Genomic DNA, 17,436 nt, shown 5'->3' on the forward strand with positions numbered 1-17,436 from the left:
TGACCTCAAAACCCTCTATCACACTTACTACAAATAAACTCCCCAACTCACTCCTGATAGCACAACTCAATATCCAAAGTGTCAACAATAAAGTTCCACATCTCCATTCTTTCTTAGATATATACTCTTTTGACATTCTATGCCTCACAGAGACTTGGTTAAAGCCACAAACTCAAGATAATGAAATTATCCCACCAGGCTATAATATATTGAGGCAAGACCATAAAAACAGAAAAGAAGGGGATGTAGCAATCTTTTACAAGGATGGGCAACAAGTTACAACCACACCCTATAATCCACCTATAGACAATAATGCTGAAGTCCTTATTTCAAAGATTCAGCTAAATTCTAGTAAATCCATAAATATAATATGTATCTATTTACCTCCTGGAAATAACAAACTCCTTGGAAGATATTCTTAGCTGGGTCTCAGCAACCTTCCCACAGGAAACTATAATACTTTGTGATGTTAATATTGACTGGAAGTGCATCAATACTGAGCATCCCATTTCACATATTAACTAACCTTCATGGCTTCTCTCAGACCATCATCTCTCCTACTAGAATTAACAAACCAAACCAAACAGAGAGTACCTTAGACTGGATACTTATTAATAACCACCACCAAACTTACAAAGTAGGTATCTTCCCTAACGATGTAAGTGACCACTCCTTAACCTATATAATCAGGCAAAAATTAGACCTCTCACACCCAACATCAAACAGGACTATATGTTCCAACAAACATTTTAACCAAAATCTATTCCAGAGCAAACTTAGTGCCTGTGATTGGACATATCTAAAAACCCTCCCATTGGAAGAAGCTATCCAATACTTTAACTCTAAATTCCTAACCAGCTTAGACCAGCATGCTCCCAAACGTAAAATAAGAATCAGATCAAAACCAGCCCCATGGCTCTCTAAAGAAACTAGACAAAAAATCCTACTTCGAAATAAAGCCTGGACTAGGTGGCGAACTACTGAAAGCACATCTGATCAACAAACATTTAGACAATTTAGAAACGCAACTAAAACATCTATACTCCAATACAAAAAAAAACTTTTACTTTAAAATGCAGCTAACACACCAAAATAACCCTCAACAATTCTGGGCTAGTATCAACAAACTCCTATACCCAGGGCATTCTAGTACACAAACCCCTATAGGAGCTAATCATGAGACTCCCCTTCTTCACAGAGGCCAATCAGTCCCTAGCCAGTAAGCTAACCCCTGACACTTCTAGTTTCCCTACCCCTATGACTAGCACACTTCCTACCTTCATACTACAACCCATCTCTACTAATTTTATTTTTAAACTTCTAGCTAAACTTAAGCCTTGTACCCCTTCAGCGGACCAGATTCCAGCTGAATATCTGCAAAAAGTAGCTAAAGAAGTAGTGTATCCTATTTCCATCCTGATAAATAGAACTATTAAGAAAGGATCCATCCCTACCATCTGGAAAATCTCACACATCATCCACCTACACAAAGGTGGGAATTCCAAAGACTATTCAAACTATCGGCCCATAGCTCTTCTATCCTCCTTAGCAAAAATAATGGAAAAATGCATCCATCATCAGCTAATAGGCCATCTCACTCAACATAACATACTAGCTAAAACCCAACATGGCTTTAGGTGATGCCATAGTACCATTACTGCCCTTCTATCCTTTACTGACACCATTAATAAATGCCACAATAACAATATACTCTCTTCAGCTGTATTTATTGATCTTTCTAAGGCTTTTGATATGGTAAATCACACCTTGCTTATAAATCTACTCAAATCACTTTCCCTAGATTCTCTATCAGTGAAATGGTTCACTTCCTTCCTGAGCAACAGACAACATGCTGTGCTTTGGGAGAATAATCCATCATCTCACCTGCCAGTTACACTGGGTGTACTCCAGGGCTCCATTCTAGGTCCCCTCTTATTCTCCAGTTTTTATTAATGATCTCCACTTAGTTATTCCCAATGCAACTTGTATACAATATGCAGATGATTCTACTTTAATCTGTACAGCTAAATCTACAGCTGAACTTCAATCCCAAACCCAGAAGTTTTTTTTAACATAGTTGAGACATGGTTCATGAAGTGCTGCCTCCTTTTGAATCCCAAAAAAAAAAAGCTCCTCCTCTTTACTCCTACTCACAGGTCAACACCTATAGACTTCTCAGTCATCTCTAATAATGGCACCCTCATATCGCCAGACTCTACCACCAAACTCCTAGGGATCACAATAGATAACAACCCTAACTTTGATACCCATATTAATAACATTATAAAATCAGTTAACAGAAAAAATGAGCTCCCTGTACAGAATCAAACTCTTCCTCTCACCAATAGCAAGAAGTACCATTGCCCACTCCTATCTAAACTCTACTCTTCTCCATGCCTCACCAATATATACCAAGCTATCCAAAAATAATCTTCTCAAACTAGCTACCTCCTATAACAACAATGCTACATTTGCCACTGGTAAACCCTTCAGAACCCATCACTGTCATAATCTCAAGCACCTTGGTTGGCTTGAACTACAGAATCTGCTTCAATTCAACCAACTTACTGTTGCTCATAAGATCCTTAACCAGCCTAACAATACTTCAATACTCTTAGACCTTATAACCCATTATAGAAATCTTAATGTCTTGCGTTCATCAAATAAACTCCAAATTAAAATTAGTAAGTCTAACAACATAGCAGGAGACTCTCTGTTCTCAAATGCAATTGGGAAAAAATGGAACCTTCTACCTAGTGAACTTACGTCCCTTCCTTCCTTACCACCCTTTAAACAAAAACTGAAAATGTTCCTGAAAATACATTGGCTATGCCCTTGTAGCAACCCTGACTAATCAATAATTACTACTGCTTCTAACATCTTTTTTTCTAACTCTACTCTCACCACTAAATAAATGTCCTGTACTACAACATGAAAGCATTTATGCAGCAATGGAAAACTGTATTAGCTTCTGGTGTATATAAATATTTAGCTCAATATATTGTAAACAGTTTTAGGAAATGTGTACATATATTCATCTACATCAATTTTATGTAACATAAAATTATCTTGCTTGATATGTCTTGGAGCTTTTCTCCCCGGGCCTCTACTGAAAATGGACATGTATGCAGTTGGACTAGCCCGGTCAACAAATGTAAAATAAAATAAATAAATGAAATAAATTGTGCCATCTACTGAGTCATTTTCTAGAAGCTGGTAGAATGCCTGTGATGTCTTGTTCTTCACTACTGCAACTGCTCTCTTAGTCTCTATATTAAGCAACCAGTATTCCTCCTTAGCCTACTTCATCTTTTCTATTTACCACTTTTTCCTGCACTCCTTTCTTTTTTTTGATAACTTCCTGAACTTCTATGTTCCACCACCAGCTTTCCTTGCGTACCTTATTTTGATAGTTGGCTCGGCCACATATCTGTCCTACAGTCCTCACACATACTCTTTTGTGACACTGCCATTCTTCTTCAATTCCACATATTTCCTCTTCTTCATGAAGTGCTAGAGCCTTGAGTATTTTCTCAAGCTCTTGTGATTTCTCTCCAGCTAACTTCCCAGTCTTCAGCCTCATGTCTGTTGACCTTAGAGCTGTCTCTGACTACTGTTTGCATTTGACTGTGGCAACCAGTGGTTTATGCTGTGGGCTAGCTGTTTCACTAGGGATGACTTTGCCAATGCTGCTTCTACCCAGTGACCTTTTTCCTTACTACCTAAGTTGCAAGTTGGCCACTCTTATATGTGACCTTGTGACTTTGTCTTTTGCTAAACCAGGTGTTGGCCACCATCAAACCACTTGCCAGACAGAAGTTGAGAATGTCCTCTCTTTCTTTATTCCTGTTGCCCAACCCATGTAGACCTCCTATCAAGTCCCGATATGTGCAATCAGGTAACCCATTATCAAAATCAATTCTTGTTGTTTCTGCTTTATCAAGTCGGCCCTGCAACTGCTGTCTGAATGCACTCTTTTTTTTACTATCATAACCATGTTGTGGAGCACAAGCTGAGATTATGAATACTGCCATATCCTTACACTGGAGTCCGATTGCCATGAGTCTGTCACTAATTCTGATGACATCCCACACTGTTTTCTGAAGCCTCTCCCTCACCACAATTCCCACACAATTTCTAGATCGCCCAAAGCAAAGTGGCTTCACTGCACTGTCCTTCCACCTTATCTCCTGGATACACAGAATGCCCAAACTCCTTCTTACTATCATGTCATCCACTTCCAAGCTCCATCCTGTCAGTGAAACTATACTGAGTGTAGCAATCCTCTGTTTATGTTTGTCAGGATGAATGGTTTTATATCCAGCTTTCACTTAACAGAGTTATCCCAGTTAACCCAAACTGGGAAATAGACACTGTCCAGCCAGTACCTTATTGACCCAGGGCTGCTGGGCTTTACTGATGGCACAAACTGGACAAAAGTGGTACAAAGATCCTTCCCACCATTAGCATAGGTCCATTGGCTATCACTGACAAATACCCATGCCCATTTTTTAGCTACATTAGTCAACACAACCAAATCAGCTAGAGCAAAGTTTTACACAGTCAAGTGGCTAGCACTGAAATAACTCAAAGTCTGTGATCCATATTCTCTTATCCAAAGGATGCTGCACACCACAGTTGATGCCCAAAGTGGTTGGTTTATGCAACTCTTCACTAAATAGGCACCATCTATAGTCTGTGCTGCTGCCCACATCTCTATTCTTGGGCAAGTCTGAAGTGGAAAAATTCAGCATATTTTGGGGACATGGGAGTAACACCACAGAGATACAGCGAGTACATGCAAACTCCATACAGACCTTGGCTGGAGGTAAGTATTGAACCTTGTAGCTGGTGCATGGGAGGCAAAGACATCAATTATTATGCCAACTGTGTCTTCTTAAGGTTATCCTGTTGTTATGAAATACAAGGAAAGGTTGGGTCACCATAAAAGTTTGAAACTCAGATACTTGTCTACCTGAAGTCAGACCAGTGAGTAACATCATTTTCCAAATCAAATTGTTTTTTTTTTTTAATTAGCATACTCTGGCCTATAACACCTCTTTTGTATAATTTCCAGTTCACACCCATACCTCCTTATGGTATCCAGAAATCTTTTGGCTCTGGCTTCTTTAACTAAGTGACTTAATAGCTATTAATTGGCCGTATTAGAAAGGGCAAGGAGGTACTAACAAAATGTCACCAATATTGTTAGTTTAGGGTGTCCTGCAGTTGAGAAATTAATCTTTGTTTAATCCTTATTATTCATATTTTTACACTTATGTTCATATTTGTATAACTATGGGAACTATATGTTACTGAGATGTATGTTGTGAAAAAAACAGTTTAGGAGACAGGGCAATAAACTGTCAATACTGGATTATATCACACTACAATGTAACTGGAAATATCACTATCTATTTATGCAATATTTCCATATGTACTTAATACTTCAAAAACGAAGCAACTTACACGCTGTTGCATGTCATTAGATGAAACCTTAGATGTTGAAGAAAACTTTCTTTGATATTTGCATTGCAAGTTATACATCTTGAGGGATATCCAGTATTATTTATTTTGCTAATTATATAATTAGGCATATGTTTTCATATTTCTATAAATATCTCAATAAACGTGCCCTTACAGAGGAATTTTTTGTTGCCATGCGAATGCTTATGACTGGTTAGTTGAATGGTTATGCATTATCCCTTTCAAAAATTGGATTACCTGGAATAAGAAGAAAAGAAGGATTCTAAAGTAAGCAAAAATGGAAAAAAGATAAATTTTAATAGAGGAGTAAGAAAGACCTGATTTGAGCAAATTACACATATAATGGAGAACCAGCAGGGCTTCTGCTTTGGATGGGTCTTGATTTGTTTTGTGGTGCCAACTAGAACATCTCTTCTATTTAGCTGCTTAGGGTTTTCTAGTGGCAGGTTTTCTAGCCTCTATTAATACTTTCTGCATGTCATCCGAACAAAAGGTGCATAAGAGGAATCAAAATGTTATAATTCACACAGTCAAATGAAGATTCTTGCAGGCTGGTATGGATCAGTGAGCAGTTGTCCTATGTGAGTAGATCAATTCTGTAGGGAAGATTGTGGCAATTGACCGTGGCAGTTTTCATAAGATGGGAAAAGCAATGCTGTAATGTACAAAAAATAGTTAGCAGAATGATTTTGGAGAGTCCTTTTGAATTTTTAAAAGAACTCTAGTTATCAGAGCAATAATGAGAAGGCATATAGGAGCAATCTTGCCCATGGGAAGGAAAAAAAATCTGTCTTTTTGGCTTTCCTGCAATGAGTCCTCAATCAGAATCTGTTTAACTTTTGTGAATGGAGGAAAACAGATCTATTTGGGGAGTTCCCCACAGATGGATAATTTCTTAGAAGACCACAGGATGCAGCTTCCATTTGCTGGGGTCAGGTCTAAATCTACTCATGCTGTCTGCCAATGTAGTCTGCTCATTCAAAATGTATGCAGCCTGGAGTTATGGATTGTGCAGAGTTGCAATTTTCATGGCTAGTCTTCATAGGGCTAAGATTTATGTACATCACAGTATTGCTTGTCTATTATAACTAACAGAAGACATGGACTCCATAAATTGTACAAAGTATTCAATGCATTTATTAAGGCCACCATTTCTTTGATATTTATATGTTTATTTTTGATATGATAGTCCCAAGCTCCTTGTATTTTGAATCCCATTGGAAACTGCTCTCTATGCAAAGTTGAATGCATCTGTGGTTACAGAATGAGAAGGGAATAGAAGGGGACCTGGATGAAATATGTTCTGTCTTTCCCACTATAATAGATCTTTCTTGACAAAGGCAGAGGGTGCTAGTGCTGACTTTTCTTGAAAAATCATTGCATTTTCCTCATGTATAATCTGCCTAGTGGAAGCTATGTACCCAAAATCCTGAGATACTCTTTTGCTATAGTTACTGTTTGATGAGAAAATTGCAAGAGCTGCAGATGGTAAAATGCTATCTTTTTTAGTGGTAACTAAGTCATCATTCTAGATGTGTCTCCTTTACAACAATGTTTTTCCTTATGCAGTATCAATCCATTTACTTCCTACAAGACTTTAAAGCCACAAGAACTATGCAGACTTATTACTGCTGATGTAATACTTTACTGTATGTACCTGTGTTTTAATTATGTTTGTTTATGTCATGAGAAAAGCAACTGATGTTTTTCTGAGGACTGTCTAGACTTCACTTATTAATTGAAATGTACTGTAATGCAGCTTTTCTACCTTGCCTCCGCTAAAAATGGGCTCAATGTAGTTGGACTTTCTGGGTCAACAAAGACAATTACATAAATAAATGTTCTATGAAAAGTAATAAGAGATGACTTTTTCAGACTGAGAAGAAGCTATAGGTTTTCAAAACAGATTTCTGATAAAAAGCAGATATTCTTGATAGTTTTGAAAACAGTCTGCAAAAATCAGTCATCTAAATAGGGAAAATGTGAATACCACTATAGTCTGCAAAAAGCAATTACTGGTGCTAGACATCTTGTGAATACCTCTGAAACTTTGGAAAGAACAAAGTATAAAGAACAGAAATGAAAATGTGAACCAGTAGCATAAAACCTTAAATAACATTGGAAGCCTCTGTGAATGTGTAGGTGATGGCAGGCATCTTTTATGTCCAGAGTAACCAAAGAGCACAGGCGAGGAAAAAGAGCCTAAAGGGTAAGCATTTTGCATTCTGTAACTTTTATGTAGAGGTTGAGGAAAGACATGTCCAGTACAGATTTCCATGCTCCTTTTTTGGGTCAAAGAAATATGAGTAAAATCATTTTCCTGCTGGAATTTTAGAACTGTTTCTATGATGTCTTGAGATAACATATGAGAAAGGATGGAGGGAAAGAAATGTGTTTGATTTATGGGTGTGGAGGAACTTCAATATTTGGGGGAAGTGAGTTCCAATGATACTTATATCCATTCTAGTAATCTTCTAGTACCCATGAATCTGTTCTCATTTGTTTCCAAAGAAGAAAATATGGAGAAAGATTGCCTGCAAGATTTGATGCGTGGCAGGGGTGGGGAAGAGATGGGGAGGGTGAGTCAAAGAAATAGGCATTTTTCTAGACTTGTAACTGCATCTGAACCAAACCTTCTTTTTGCCTGGAATTCCCTATCTACTCTTTTAGTACTCTTCTTTCCCAAATTTCTTTGGCATTATTTAAAGGTCTTCCTATAAAAGAAACCAGAACTGGAGGGGCAGTTCTGCAGTACTTTGGTATGGGTGACTGAAAAATCTGTTTAAGCTCTTGTATACGTTTTCCCTTTTCAAAAAAGTTTTTCAAAACCTCTGGCTGAAACCAAATAAAATAAGCCTCTCTTATCAAAAAAGGAGTTTTCACATTGACATATTCAGAGAGATTTTGACATCTCAGCCATGCATACCTACATATCACTGACCCTGTTGCAGCTGCCCGGGACACTGTATCAGCTGCATCATATGAACGCTTTAATGAATGCTTTATCTGATAGAAGGAATTATGTGGAATAACGATTTTACCTCAGAGGATGGTGACTCAGATATTGTTTTATTCATACCTGCAAATGTTGCATGTAAGTATGTGATCATATGAGCATGAAAATCAATAGTTCTAGAGGCTAGGGCCAAAGGAGTGCTGACTTTTTCCCCCATATCTATCAAAAGCATTTCAAACTTTGTTTGAAGGCACAAGATAATTAGTAATTGCTTAGAACTAATATAATTGACTAAAGAAAGTAAAGAATGATCAGCTACAGAGTTAGAAAACAGGAATTTGTCAGAATGAGGTACCTTGTAAAGCCTATCTTTTTGGGTGCAGGAGGCCGGCTGGAAAAACATAAGCTATGTTGGAAGTGTTCTGCAGAGCACCAGTAAGAGAAGGAATTGTTAAAGGTGTGGGAATACTACATGAAGACATTTGTATTCTCTTTTCTGAGCTTCAGAGATTTCTTTCTCTTTCTATTGAAAGAGGTCGTTCATTTTACAGGAGTGTGTGATGACACATTTTCCTCAGATTCTAACTCCAAGAATCAGGAGAAGACATCTGTGAAGCACAGTCAAGTCCAACCTCTTCTATATTTGAGTGAGACTGTCAGAAGAGGACAGACAAATTTCTCTTCTTAAATAAATAAAGGCTGGGGAAGCAGACAGCAAAGACTGAATTGCTTTAAAAAGCTCCATGGCAAACTATATAATTCCTCCTTGGCCTCTTTGAAAGAAGTTGTTGAAGAAGAAGAAACATGTTTAGTTTTTTTTTAATGTTCTTTTTGGACTGCCTAAAGTCATACTCCTAGTGGAATCTGATGTACAAACTTCAATCAGTAAATCCAGTACCTCTCATCTCACCAGCAATTGAGGGATACCATCTGAATCTTCTAAAATCACTAAGCAGGGTCTCCCTTCTAGGAAGATGTCACACATCCAGCCCTTGAGGACATATTAGACTCCCATCACTTAGCTGCATCCCGAAGCAGCAACACCAGAGGACTCAAAAGAGATCAAGGGATCAAGGGATGGTCCAAAGACTCCGATAAGACCAGAGGGTAGTTCATAGGTTCATAGGTTCATAGGTTGGTACTAGGCTATCAGCCCTAGGGCCTATACAAGCCTAGCCATAACAATTCCCTGGCTATTTCTTCCCACATTATTTACTTTCCTGGACCCCTGTCTAGCAGGGCGACTGACGTGATCCCTGGGGTGAATTTCCTTTCTCCCATCCAATCGTCAAGGTTCCTCTTGAAGAGGTCCAAAGAGGCACTCTGCTTGACATGTATGGGCAATCTATTCCAGAGTCTGGGGAGTCTCTGGGTCAGGAACCTATCCCTCCAGCATGTTTTGTTTATTGTGATGACAAGGTTTAGATCCCTGGAGTGTGTAGCTCTGAGGGATTGGGATTTCTTCAAGTGTAGCATGTCCAACAGCTCTGGGTTTGACATGGCCTTGTATGTTAAGCAGAGATCGCCTCTGAGTAGATGATATGCGACAGAGTATAGCTGGAGTTTTTTAAGGTGGTCAGCGTAGGGCATCTGCTTTAGGCCTGTGATTCTTTTAGTGAGGTATTTCTGAGGCCTTTCCATCATGCGGTCAGAGAAGACAGGTAAAGTCACTTTGGAAAGCTCTTTGGCAGTTTTCTTTTTCTTAAGAGCTGGAAGGTTTTTATTTTCTTAAGAAGTCTATAGGGGAAAGAAGAGAAAAGATAGCTTAAGCTTCACAATTTTGAATGTTGAAATATGCAGTGTTTAGTTTAGTCTTGATATATCTAGAATGGCCCCCCAGGTGGCCTGTATTCTAGGAACCAGAAAAAGTCAAATAATAGCCCTTTTTTCTTTGATCTAACAGAAACTGACTTTATGACCCCCACTTCCAACAATTCATAAAAGAATTCAAAAGTCATAAGGTAAATCTGGGGTCTGAGGTATTATACAAAGATATATGCATATATATATATATATATATATATATATATATATATATATATATATATATATATATATATATATATATATATATATATATATATATATATATATATTTATATATATATGGGTCTACTTCATATGACCTAAATTTCATTTGACTGAAATTCATTTAACTGAGACCAAAACACTGAAAATTCAAAAGACTGAAAACTCATTTGACTGAAACTCATAACACTGACACATTAAAGTAAAAGGTGTATGCCCTCTTCCCCACTGTAGTGCGATCCTGGAGTTAGTATATATAGTTGGGGGGGGCACAGCACCCCACATTGGGGGGTGGGGGGCGAAGCCCCCACATAGTTTAGGTAAATATTGTTTTCTGCAAAGAGTTATTCATTGCAGTTATAGATATCCATGTGTATGGTTTACAATGTATAAAGTATGTGGGGGGGCTTCACCCCCACACTTCCCAATGTGGGGGGCAGTGTGCCCCCCACTCCCCTAACTATATATACTAACTCCAGGATCGCACTACAGTGGGGAAAAAGGGCATATACCTTTTACTTTAATTTGTCAGTGTTATGAGTTTCAGTCAAATGAGTTTTCAGTCATTTGAACTTTCAGACAAGCATACAAGAGATCTGGTTATCATCAATCACCTTTCTCAAAATGTTTCTATTTCTTTAACTACGAGGAATGTTCATAGAGGAGGATGACACCATAGCCACTTGAGCCAAATCCTGAAGACATTTATTCTCCACACAAGTTCAAAGGGTGTTAAGCTTATATCTAATGGTGTTGAGGTGAAAGACTGGCGGATGCTACAAGATTTAATTCTGTGTTCAGCTCTCCACGCAAATAAGAAAATGAAGTGGGAATCCTTACATAGTATCAGCTGTCCAAAGTTGCACTTTCCTTTTCTGATAGACATAAAAATCTTTCACAGAAAAAAAGTTATATAGAAAGAGGAAGTGTCCCCAATGGGTTACTTGTCTGCTTGAAGATATTTTGCTGAAGCTGACTGTACAGATAACTAAATGTAATGCTGTTGAGCATTTACATATGTAAACCAACAGCAAGAAAGTTGCCATTTTTGCCATGTTTATATGTCCCTCTTATATTAGTATGTCCACTTGAGCTAAAGTCAGACATATGACGCACACATTCTTTTTAGACTGGCCAGATGCATAGTACACTTGGCAGGACATGTACCGTCTGTAAGGAACACTGCAGCAATGATCTTATGAAAAATTTGAATGATGATATGACTGTTGCAATGAGATAAAATCATTTTAATCACCATCAAATAGGACCCATCATGCTCAAGCAAATCACCAAATGTATCCTCTGGCAATTTAAAATTTGGTCATTTTCGGTAAACTTCACTGTATACAAGCAATATCATCATCTGCCCCTCTTAATTTGGCACAATTAATCCAACATTACAATGATACTTTTCCTCTGTTACCACTCAAAATGTATTGTTATACTGAATACAGGAAGGTCAACTCTTACCTCATTAATTCTAGAAAGTGACTCATCAAACAAAGGTTTCTCAATATCAGCTATAGTCCTCATAACTTCATTGTATGTGCACACTACCATTTCCATTCGGGCCTCCAATGCCCTGATCTTTGTCTCATCCGCATTCCTCAACAAACCAGTAAGAGACTCTGGTAACTAAAAAAAAAACAAATATGTATATATTAATCTTTGTTGGATCTCAAGAAAATTCTTCTATTACTACCAACCTTTTTCACTTTACAAAACAGTTTTACTCTGAATAAAGGAACCACAATGGGAATTATTTTATTTCAAATACACCTAACTCAAACATTCTAGTACTTTTTCCAGTACAAATGCATCAGGGAACAGCCTTGATAGTAACCATATAAGACAATCTGGAAGATTAAAGTTATATGTGTTCTCATTATACTTACAGTGGCATAAAGTATGTATTTATTTGTGGACAGATAACTGCAAACTTTACTTTTTTGACAGCACAAACAAGTAACCAATGATAAACCTCATGCAAAATAAATTACTAAAAAATGAAATGACCCTTAAAAATACACAATAGTATTTCTTCACCAAAGCTTACAGTTCAGCATCCCTAAGTTTCAATGGACTTTTAATGGCTTTGTAGTCATTTAAACCTGGGAAAACTACAGAATTTAGTTTAAGCTGTCAAAGTAATGTCTTGTATTCAAACCAGTTTTCAATGTTGCCTCGTCTTAAATAGACATGGAGTTTCCCAAAATAAAGGAAAAAACTTTCTAAAATTCAGACACCATCTAAAGTACTTATAAAAAGCTTTGCCAGTATCATTATTTTTATACTGTATACATACTTGTATATCCTCTGTTGAACTATTATTTTAGTCTTCCTTACATAAAATGTATTATAGGGTTAAGAGAGAGCTACATAAACCACACCACTTTGGGTAACCAGAGGCTATCAATCTTGGACTCTCTTGCATGTAGCAATCCTGATTACATCTACTACACATATCAAAAAAGGGTGTAGAACTGAATTTTTCACCATAAAGTCAGGGATCAACTAAAAAAAAATTGAAATTCATGTTCTCTTTGAAAGCAAATATTGGGTACCTCCAAATTTAATAAAAAATTTAGGGTTCCCAGCCAAAAAAAGACCGATTTTGTGGAACATTTGTCAGATCATATTACTATCAGTACACTAACCAAGTGTCATGGCATCAGAAAATTCACCACAGGAGTCAGAAAGTTTGTGTGGAGCTATAAGTGAGGAGCATGTTTTAAATGGGTCTAAAATTAGACAACTCTCTGTTTACTATCTCTTCAGCTATCTTACTCAGTAGCATGTCAAAATATTCTTCTCATCAAACACGTTTAATGATTTCCAATTCAGAAAGAAATAAATCATCTTTAGACATCAAATGTGAAAGTCTAATCATTTGCTCCCTTATAATATTAATAAACCAAAATGGATATCAGCTTTTGAAATGTAAATATGAGTTGGAAAAGTATGCTTCTGAAAAACAGTAGACTAAAATAATTTTGTGTCAAATCCTTAATTATTGTGATATAACAAATAATAAATGTATTAGATACCTGATAAGTGAATTTTATAAAACCTAGTGGTACTATTTAAAATAGCTAAACCTTGTTTTGAATGTTACAATGAACAGTCCCATAAAAATAATCCAAAATCATAAATAAGTAGCACTTCAGATTTAAAACAAATACTGAATTAAAAATGTAAGAATGTTCCCAAAAAAAACGTCATCCAGAAAAACTGCAAAGCAAATTTTTATCCATTCACACTTTGGACTTCTTCATAACACATAAAACAATCTTCCACAGTACTTAAATAACTTTTAAGACTCGTGACTAAATAACTAATCAATTAAAAAGCAAACAGAAATAAACACTGTTATCAACTTGTACAGGTATAAAATTGAAATAAAAGAATCACAGATCTATAATTCATACTATATAAAAATAAGTTACTTATTTAACCAAGGGGAAAGGTAGGTTGCACCCATTCTCAACTACTATATAAGTTCACAGTGCTCCAATCTATTTTTCTGATCCCTACCTTTTGAATCTTACTAGGCTTCTTCAGCCTGATTGACTTTTATGCTCTTAGGTCTTGTATAAGCATTTTTTCCTTCTCTGTCATGCTTTGTTGGCTTAGAGGACAGAATATTCCTAATTTCATTTTCACACAGTTTCGCATATAAATTCATTGCAGAATGAACCAGGGGAATAAAAGTACTTTTTCTTTTGAATTCAATGTTTGAAGTAGCACCAATAACTGTGTCTTTTAAAAAAAAAACAAGAAGAGATTCAATTTTCTAGTAAATAGCTTTAATTTGACAAGGGTATCTTCCATGTCAGCCCTAGATGCAGGTACAAATGAAAAGTCTTTGACAAATAATCAATGATGGGTATCCCTAGTCTCAAGTTGACTATAATTGAATACCTCAAAGTTAAACATTTCAGTAACTAACACAGTACCTGCACTCAAAAGTGTAGTCAATGTTTTTTTCCATGTCCAAAGCCCCTCATAACTGAATGGTATAAGGACTTGTACTTGGTGTTGAGGGGAGATGCAAAGAGATTGTAGCAAAGTCTGTTCTGTAACTGCTGGACTGAGGGATCACTCATAAGGAAGAAAAAATAGCTGCTCAGCTTGTCTGCTAGCACACTGGACTTGCCCAGGATATGGGTTGCTACTAGAAAACAGTGACAATATATTTCCCAATGCTACACTCTTATGTCCTCTTGACATAACTGATAAGATATAGTTCCTCAGGGTTTGTTGATGTAGCAGACAACTGCCACATTGTTCTTCTGGATGAATATCACATCTATGGGAAAAGTGTCCTGAAAGGCCTGCAGCAAAAGAAGGACCACTGTTATCACCAACACATTGATGTGAAGTCTAGCATCTGACTATGACCATGTGCCTTGAACTGTCTTTCCCAGGTAATGCTCCATCACCACAAGTGGGAAGTGTCCATGGTCTCTGTTGCTTTGGTGGAGGAAGGTTGAAAAGATGTCCTTCATGAGACATGGTGACTCCAGCCACCACCAGATATGTGATATGCAAATTTCCATTAAGAGTACTTGAAAGGACATGAGCTCTTGTCTTGCTGATCACTGGACTGAAAGATTCAATTGTAGAACTTACATGTAGTAACTGGCTAGTGGAACCAGGGCAATTGATAATGCCATGAATCCAAAGGGATGGAGAATTGTTATTTTTGGTGCCTTCTGAAAGGACAGAACTATTAAAGCTTTACAGCAAATGGCTGCAATTCCTGTGTGGGAAAGTCTTGCAATTTAAAGTCTTGTATGCAGCCAGGTTCCTATGAATTCTAAGGAGTGAACTGGGCAAAGTTTGCACTTTGCCAGATTGATCATAATCCCCAAGTCTGAACAGAGATGGAGCAAGGAATCCTTGGCCTGGATGAGTAGATCCCAGGGGCAGTAACAAACCAGTCATCTAAGTAAGAGAACACTTGGAACCTTTGCAGTCAGACATGAACTGCAACTATTGACATATACTTTGTAAACACCCAGGAAGCTGTGCTGAGACCAAAGGGCAATGCTCTGAACTGAAAAGGGCTGGCTCTCTTTCAAGCACATCTAGTAATTCTCTATCAGAAAAGGGAGATTATACTATACTGTACCATGATCATTTTGTTTACAGAACTGATACAAAATTGGCTGAGGTCCCCATTTTTATTTGGCACTAATAAGAATATTGAGTAAATTCTGAATCCTCTTTAGCTGGGTGGGACCTCTTGGACAACTTCATTGATTAGAAGCTTCTTAATTTCTGAAGTTGCCATTTCCACTTGTGAGGGTGGAACATTGGGAAGTCTTTTTTGAGGTTGAAGGAATGGTATGAAAGGAATGATGTAGCCTCTGGTTATAATCCTCTGCACCCATTTGTCTTGACTTGATGGATGTTCAGGTTGTTGGGTGCAGGGATAGGCACCCCTGACTGCCTCCAGATTGCAGAAGTCAGACAAGTGCTCAGGAGAACAGAAAATGTTTCTCAGAGAAGGGACCCTCGATTCTGTGTCCACCTTGGCCCCTAAAGTGATGCCTATTGTAAGAGTTCTCTCCTTTGCTATGGGGGACCTTGTCTACAGATGTGACTGGTGAAAACCCCTCTGATTTGCAGAACCAAATTTTCTTGCCTCCTTTTTGATTCTTAGAATTGGTCCTTTGAGGAGTAGAAAATTTGATCCCTACAACAGTCAGGGATTTGCCCTCAGTTTCACTTCTGGAGATCATATCCTTCACTTTGGGACCAAAGTGTTGCCCTATCATAGGAATCATTCACACAGGACTTCTTGAAATGTTCTGCAAAGTTGAAGAGTCTCATCCAAGCATATCTCCTAATGGATATGCCTGTGACAGCTGCTCTAGATACACCCTCCACAGGGCTGCAGATAAGGTGCTTAGTGATAAAACCCTGTAAGTAGGACTAACAACAGGAGACATCCCGGTGGATGGAACAGGAGGGATGATTCGGGGGTTGGACATGGATTTCAACCACATTTCAATGAATCTTTTCACAATAATAGGAATAGGAGTTTTGGGGAAGACGAGATAGATAGTGAAAATGATCAACAAGACCCTTTAGGACAAGACCAGGGGCCCCGGAGATCGGAGCGAATCAAGAACCAGGGTCGACACTATTCATATGCAGAGGCAACGTGGAATTCTTATCAGAGAAGACAACAAGGGGTGACAAGATACAGATAGAATGTCTACATCATGACAATCAAGAAGTTGCCCTCAGACCGATAGAATATATGAATGGGGACATTAGTACCTCAAATGATTTTTTAAACAACAGCATGGATGGTCAAGGGGTTACGACATTAGATTGTGTTAACAAAGGGGAACAGATAAATTTGGCCCCATGTAATATACATTCTAAAGATAACTTTCATATTTAGAATTTTACTGAATTAGAGATATCCCCTGCCTTTTTTGGATTATTTACAAAAGGCTTTTCTTTCGTACCTATGAGAAAGCCCAAGATTGAAGAAGTTTTGATAGACATAAAACTGTTCACAAGAAAGTTGAACTTGGGGCTAATGTTTCAGGATACCAACAATACTATCAGTCAAAAATTAAAAAGGAGAAGTTTGTTTACTCCCCCCCCCCTTCAAAATGATATTTTGAATTTTGAAACAACAATTTCAAATATGGTGAGACAAGGGTTTGGTTCCCAAAAGGGGGCACAAGATTTTTGTAACCTAACATTAGAGGAAAAGGATGTCCTCAGAAAACTTCAGGGAAATGAGAAGATAAGAATTATGAAACCTGACAAGGGGGGAGGGGTAGTCCTTATGGACCATTGGGACTACACAAAGAAAATGTTGGAAATTTTGAACAATGAAGATAGGTACGACATGGTATCTAGGAATGAGATGAATATATGTTACAGGAAGATAGACTATATTCTTCAAGATAATTTATTACAAGGATTAATGGATATAG

At 37.6% G+C, this 17,436-nt stretch overlaps 1 protein-coding gene across 1 annotated transcript in view; it reads right to left on the reverse strand.

Moving 5' to 3' along the window:
* The window catches only part of LOC122787923 (dynein beta chain, flagellar outer arm-like), a 5,188,001-nt gene that overhangs the window by 4,642,805 nt on the left and 527,760 nt on the right, over positions 1-17,436 (reverse strand). The window contains exon 18 of the mRNA XM_044054850.1: positions 11,942-12,106. Coding sequence (XP_043910785.1) covers positions 11,942-12,106 — 165 coding nt within the window. The remainder of the gene's footprint in view (positions 1-11,941; positions 12,107-17,436) is intronic.

The sequence above is a fragment of the Protopterus annectens genome, chromosome 13.part0 (genome assembly GCF_019279795.1).
Source record: "Protopterus annectens isolate FY-2018-M chromosome 13.part0, PAN1.0, whole genome shotgun sequence".
NCBI lineage: Eukaryota > Metazoa > Chordata > Ceratodontiformes > Protopteridae > Protopterus > Protopterus annectens.